This window comes from Empidonax traillii, unplaced genomic scaffold (assembly GCF_003031625.1).
Source record: "Empidonax traillii isolate 1590-97213 ecotype Southwest subspecies unplaced genomic scaffold, ASM303162v1 scaffold6904:size10603, whole genome shotgun sequence".
Lineage (NCBI taxonomy): Eukaryota > Metazoa > Chordata > Aves > Passeriformes > Tyrannidae > Empidonax > Empidonax traillii.
In genome coordinates, this window is record NW_020962097.1 from 5,073 (window position 1) to 10,603 (window position 5,531).

A 5,531-nucleotide genomic window follows, 5' to 3' on the forward strand; every position below is an offset into this window, starting at 1 on the left:
GGGGATCACTGGGAGTCATTGGGGAGTTACTGGGGTCAATGGGGGTCACTGGGGAGTTACTGGGGTCAATGGGATCACTGGGAGTCACTGGGGAGTTACTGGGGTCACTGGGGGTCACTGGGATCACTGTGAGTCACTGGGAGTGACTTGGAATCACTGGGGGTCACTGGGAGATACTGGGGTCACTGGGAGTCATTTGATGTCACTGGGGTCAGTGGGAGTCACTGAGGATCACTGGGAGTCACTGGGAGTCACTGGGGGTCACTGGGGGTCACTGGGAGTCACTGGAATCAATGGGAGTCACTGGGATCAATGGGAGTCACTGGGATTACTGGGAATCACTGGGATCAATGGGAGTCACTGGGAGTCACTGGGATCACTGGGAGTCACTGGGAGTCACTGGGATCACGGGGGGTTACTGGGGGTCCCTGGTGTTTCCCGTGGAAAGGAGGCATTTCCCAGGAAAAAAGGAATCCTTTCCCAGGAAAAAAGGAATCCTTTCCCAGTGGAAGGAATCATTTCCCAGTGAAAGGGATCATTTCCCAGTGGAAGGGATCCTTTCCCAGGAAAAAAGGGATCCTTTCCCAGGACAAAAGGAATCCTTTCCCAGTGAAAGGAGTCCTTTCCCAGGACAAAAGGGATCCTTTCCCAGGACAAAAGGAATCCTTCCCCAGCGGAAGGGATCCCTCCCCATGGCGAGGGGGGTTCCCACCCACCTGCAGGCCGCGCAGGTTCTGTGTCTCCACGCCCTGCGCTCCGGGCCGGGCGGGGATCTTGGCCAGGCCCTGCTGCCCCCCGTGCGCCGGCGCCGGCTGCACGATGGCCGCGGCGTTCTGCACCACCGGCGTCTGGGACGGGGAAAAACCGGGATCAGAGCCTCTGGAGAGCCGGGATTGCCATCCATCCCCCCTCCCCAGCTCCCCCAGGGCCCACCTTCTGCACCACGTTCTCCTTCTGCAGTTGGCTCTGCCGCAGCTTCTTGAGCAGCACCAGCCGCGCCTCCTCCAGGCGCAGCTCGTCCCGCAGCTGCTTGATCAGCTGCTGCCGCTCCTCCAGGCTCTTCCCCTGGGAAAATATGGGAATGGGGGGGAAACAGGAGGAAAAGAACATGAGAAGATCAGTTTGAGTGGGATTTGGTTGCTCCTCCAGGCTCTTCCCCTGGGAAAATGTGGGAATGGGAGGGAAAACGGGAGGGGAAGAGCATGAGAAGATCAATTTGAGTGGGATTGGGTTGCTCTTCCATGCTCTTCCCCTGGGAAATAAACGGGAATGGGGGGGAAACAGGAGGAAAAGAACATGAGAAGATCAGTTTGAGTGGGATTTGGTTGCTCCTCCAGGCTCTTCCCTTGGAAAAACCCGGAAAAAATGTGAGGGAAAGACCATGAGGAAGCTCAATCCGAGGGGGAATTCGGTTGCTCCTTTAGGCTCTTCCCCTGGGAAAATAACAGGAATGGGGGGAAAACGGGAGTGGAAGAGCATGAGGAAACTCAATTTAGTGGGATTTGGTTGCTCCTCCAGGCTCTTCCCCTGGAAAAATAAATGGGAATGCTGGGAAAATGGGAGGGAAAGACCCTGAGGAAGATCAATCCCAGCTCAAACCCAGGAATGGTGGGAAAATGGGAGGGGAAGAGCACGAGGAAGATCAATTTGAGTGGGAATTTGGCTGCTCCTCCAGGCTCTTCCCTTGGAAAAACCTGGAAAAAATATGAGGCCAAGACCAAGAACCTCAATTTGAGGGGGAATTCAGTTGCTCCTCCAGGCTCTTCCCTTGGAAAGAAGTCAGAATGGTGGGAAAATGTGAGGGAAAAGACCAAGAGGAAGCTCAACCCGAGCGGGAATTGGGTCGCTCCTCCAGGCTTTCCTTGGAAAAACCCGGAATGCCACAAAAAATATGAGGCCAAGACCAAGAGGAAGCTCAATCCCAGTGGGAATTCTGCCCCTTCTCCAGGCTCTTCCCTCGGAAAAAAACCTTGGAATGGCGGGAAAACAGCGAGGGAAAGACCCCGAGGGCGCCCAACCCCACAGGGAGCTCAGTCGGGTCAGGGAGGACATGGGGAACGCTGCCAGGAATGCTCTGGGAATGCTCTGGGAATGCTCTGGGAATGCTGGGAAGGGCCTCACCTTGAACATGTCGAGGTTGGCCGCCTTGAGCCGCTCGTCCCCGCGGGAGCCGCCGCGCGGGCTCGAGGCCTCGTTGTCCGACAGCACGATGATGTCCGGGGACGGCGTCAGGCGGCCCCGCTCCGGGTCACTGCGGGAACAGAGCGGGGTCAACCCCAATCCTGCACCAATCCTGCACCAATCCCACCCCTCCAGCATCTCATGGAGTCCAATCCTTCCCAAAAACCCCCTGGGTTTGATCCAGGTCCCCGCTCCGAGTCACTGCGGGAACGGAGCGGGGTCAGACCCCAAATCCAGCACCAATCCCACCCCAATCCAGCATCCCACACAGTCCAATCCTTCCCACACACCCCCTGGGTTTGATCCAGGTCCCCGCTCCGAGTCACTGCGGGAACGGAGCGAGGTCAGACCCCAAATCCAACACCAATCCCACCCCAATCCTGCACTGATCCCACCCCAATCCAGCATCCCACACAGTCCAATCCCTCCCACACACCCCCTGGGTTTGATCCAGGTCCCTGCTCCGAGTCACTGCGGGAACAGAGCGGGATCAGCCCCAATCCTGCACCAATCCCACCCCAATCCTGCACCAATCCCACCCCAATCCTGCACCAATCCCACCCCAATCCTGCACCAATCCCACCCCAATCCTGCACCAATCCCACCCCAATCCTGCACCAATCCCACCCCAATCCTGCACCCATCCCACCCCAATCCTGCACTGATCCCACTCCTCCAGCATCCCACACTGTCCAATCCTTCCCAGACACCCCCTGGGTTTGATCCAGGTAGATAAATCCCAGTTGGAATGGAGGGATGACTCCAATCCAACACTGATCCCACCCCTCCATCATCCCACGGAGTCCAACCCTTCCCACACACCCCCTGGGTTTGATCCAGGTGGGTAAATCCCAGCTGGGAATGGGGGGATAGGGCAGAGTCTGATGCGGATTCCGGGATGTTCCGGCCTGGAATGGTTCTCCAAGCCCTCCCCCACGAATTCCAAGCGCTATCCCGGCCCAAATGGCTCGGAAAAGCGCGTTCCCTGAGGGAGAATCCGAGTAGATATCCGATGGGTCCAGGAGGGGATCGGGAAACAAAAGGAGTGGTTGGGAAGAGGAAAGGTTGGGATTCCAGAGTTGGGATCCAGGGATCATCCCCAGGGATCATCCCCAGGGGGGGGAGGAGACGCCTTTGCCATCCCAGAGTTCCCATCTTGGAGCTGGAGAGTCTTGGAAAACCGCGGGATAATCCGGGAGCAGCCGGGAACGTTGTGGAAGGTCCTTGGAGCGAGGACACCGTGGAATGTCAGATCCCAAAAACTGTCACATCCCAAAAACTGTCACATCCCAAAGGGTCAGATCCCAAAGGGTCACATCCCAAAAACTGTCACATCCCAAAATCTGTCACGCCCCAATCCCAGATCTGGCTGCTCCGAGGACGCTCCGAGTTCATCTCCCAGCCGTTCCTGCGGATATTCCAAAGGGCTGGAGCCGCCCCTTTCCCAGCAGAGCATCCCAAGGAAGGTGGATCCAGCTGGAGCTCCCCGCTCCAGGCAATCCCAGCTGCATCCCAGGAATTGCAATCCGGAGGGATCCCGCTCCAGGGGTGGGTTTTGCGGGATCAATCCGGGCTGGATCATCCACATTCCACGGAGAGGGAACAACACGAAGCCAAAGCCCAAATCCAAGGGGGAAAATCCAGGAGGAATCAACAGATTTTCTTCGTCCAGGGAAGAGCGGAATTCCGAGGGATCCACCGGAACGGGAGCAACATTCCCGAGGGAAATCCAGGGCAATGGTTTCCAAGCTTGGAGCGGGACATTCCCACCTCCTTCCACGGCTCATCCCCCATCCCAGTGTCCGGTGCTGGTGCCCAACCGGGCACAATATCCATGGAATTCCAGGGATGAGGAACCCCCCAATCCCTCGGATAAACCTGGACCACCCCCCTTTGGCAAGAAAACATTCCCAACTCCCCTAATCCCGCTGCTTCCCGTTCCCTGTTATCCCACCATTCCCACAGCCCCTCCCTGACTCCTGGGAACGCCTTTTATCCCACTGGGAGCAAACCAAATTCCTGGGAATGCCTTTTATCCCACTGGGATCAAACCAAATTCCTGGGAGTGCCTTTTCCCTGCTGGAATCCAACCCAACTCCTGGGAACACCTTTTCCCACTGGGATCAAATCCAAACTCCTGGAAATCCACTGGGATCAAACCCAACCCCTGGGAACACCTTTTCCCTGCTGGAATGAAACCCAAACTCCTGGAAGTGTCTTTTCCCACTGGGATCAAACCAAATTCCTGGGAACACCTTTTATCCACTGGAATCAAATCCAAATTCCTGGGAACACCTTTTCCTGCTGGAATGAAACCCAAACTCCTGGGAGTGCCTTTTCCCTGCTGGAATGAAATCCAACTCCTGGGAGTGCCTTTTCCCACTGGGATCAAACCAAACTCCTGGGAACACCTTTTATCCCACTGGAATCAAACCCAAACTCCTGGAAGTGTCTTTTCCCTGTTGGAATCAAATCCAAACTCCTGGGAGTGCCTTTTCCCACTGGGATCAACCCAAACTCCTGGAAGTGCCTTTTCCCCTCTGGAATCAAACCAAATTCCTGGAAACACCTTTTCCCACTGGAATCAAACCCAAAATCCTGGGAGTGTCTTTTCCCTGCTGGAATGAAACCCAAACTCCTGGGAGTGCCTTTTCCCACTGGGATCAAACCCAAACTCCTGGAAGTGCCTTTTCCCACTGGGATCAAACCCAAACTCCTGGAAGTGCCTTTTCCCACTGGGATCAAACCCAAACTCCTGGGAACACCTTTTATCCACTGGAATCAAATCCAAAGTCCTGGGAACACCTTTTCCTTGCTGGAATCAAACCCAAACTCCTGGGAGTGCCTTTTCCCACTGGGATCAAACCAAACTCCTGGGAACACCTTTTCCCACTGGAATCCAACCCAATTCCTGGAAGTGCCTTTTCCCTGCTGGGATCAAACCAAACTCCTGGGAACACCTTTTCCCACTGGAATCAAACCCAAACTCCTGGAAGTGCCTTTTATCCCACTGGGATCAACCCAAACCCCCTAAAATCCTGCTGAACCCCCGACCGGACTCCTCCCTCCTCCCACTCCCAGCGTCGTTCCCGGTGTCATTCCTGGCATTCCCGGCGTCATTCCCGGTGTCATTCCCGGCGTCATTCCCTGTGTTCCCCCCTCACCCACCTCCTCCTGGCGCTCATGTCGACGGGCTCGTCGCTGATGTTCTCCTTGCCGGGCCGTGCCCGGAGGCTCCCGTTGAGCTTCTCCTCGAAGGCCTTGAGGCCGTCGGGCTTGGGGGGCTCGAGCGGCGCCTCCAGCCCCGCCAGGTCCTTCCTCTTGAGCAGGGCCAGCATCTTGAGGCGCTC

General features: G+C 56.4%; 1 protein-coding gene across 1 annotated transcript in view; it reads right to left on the minus strand.

Moving 5' to 3' along the window:
• GATAD2B (GATA zinc finger domain containing 2B) overlaps positions 1-5,528 on the minus strand; it is a gene marked incomplete at both ends in the record, with an annotated part of 10,596 nt that extends 5,068 nt beyond the window's left edge. The window contains 4 exons of the mRNA XM_027911274.1: positions 717-848; positions 934-1,065; positions 2,122-2,251; positions 5,350-5,528. Coding sequence (XP_027767075.1) covers positions 717-848; positions 934-1,065; positions 2,122-2,251; positions 5,350-5,528 — 573 coding nt within the window. The remainder of the gene's footprint in view (positions 1-716; positions 849-933; positions 1,066-2,121; positions 2,252-5,349) is intronic.
• Positions 5,529-5,531: the final 3 nt, after the last annotated feature.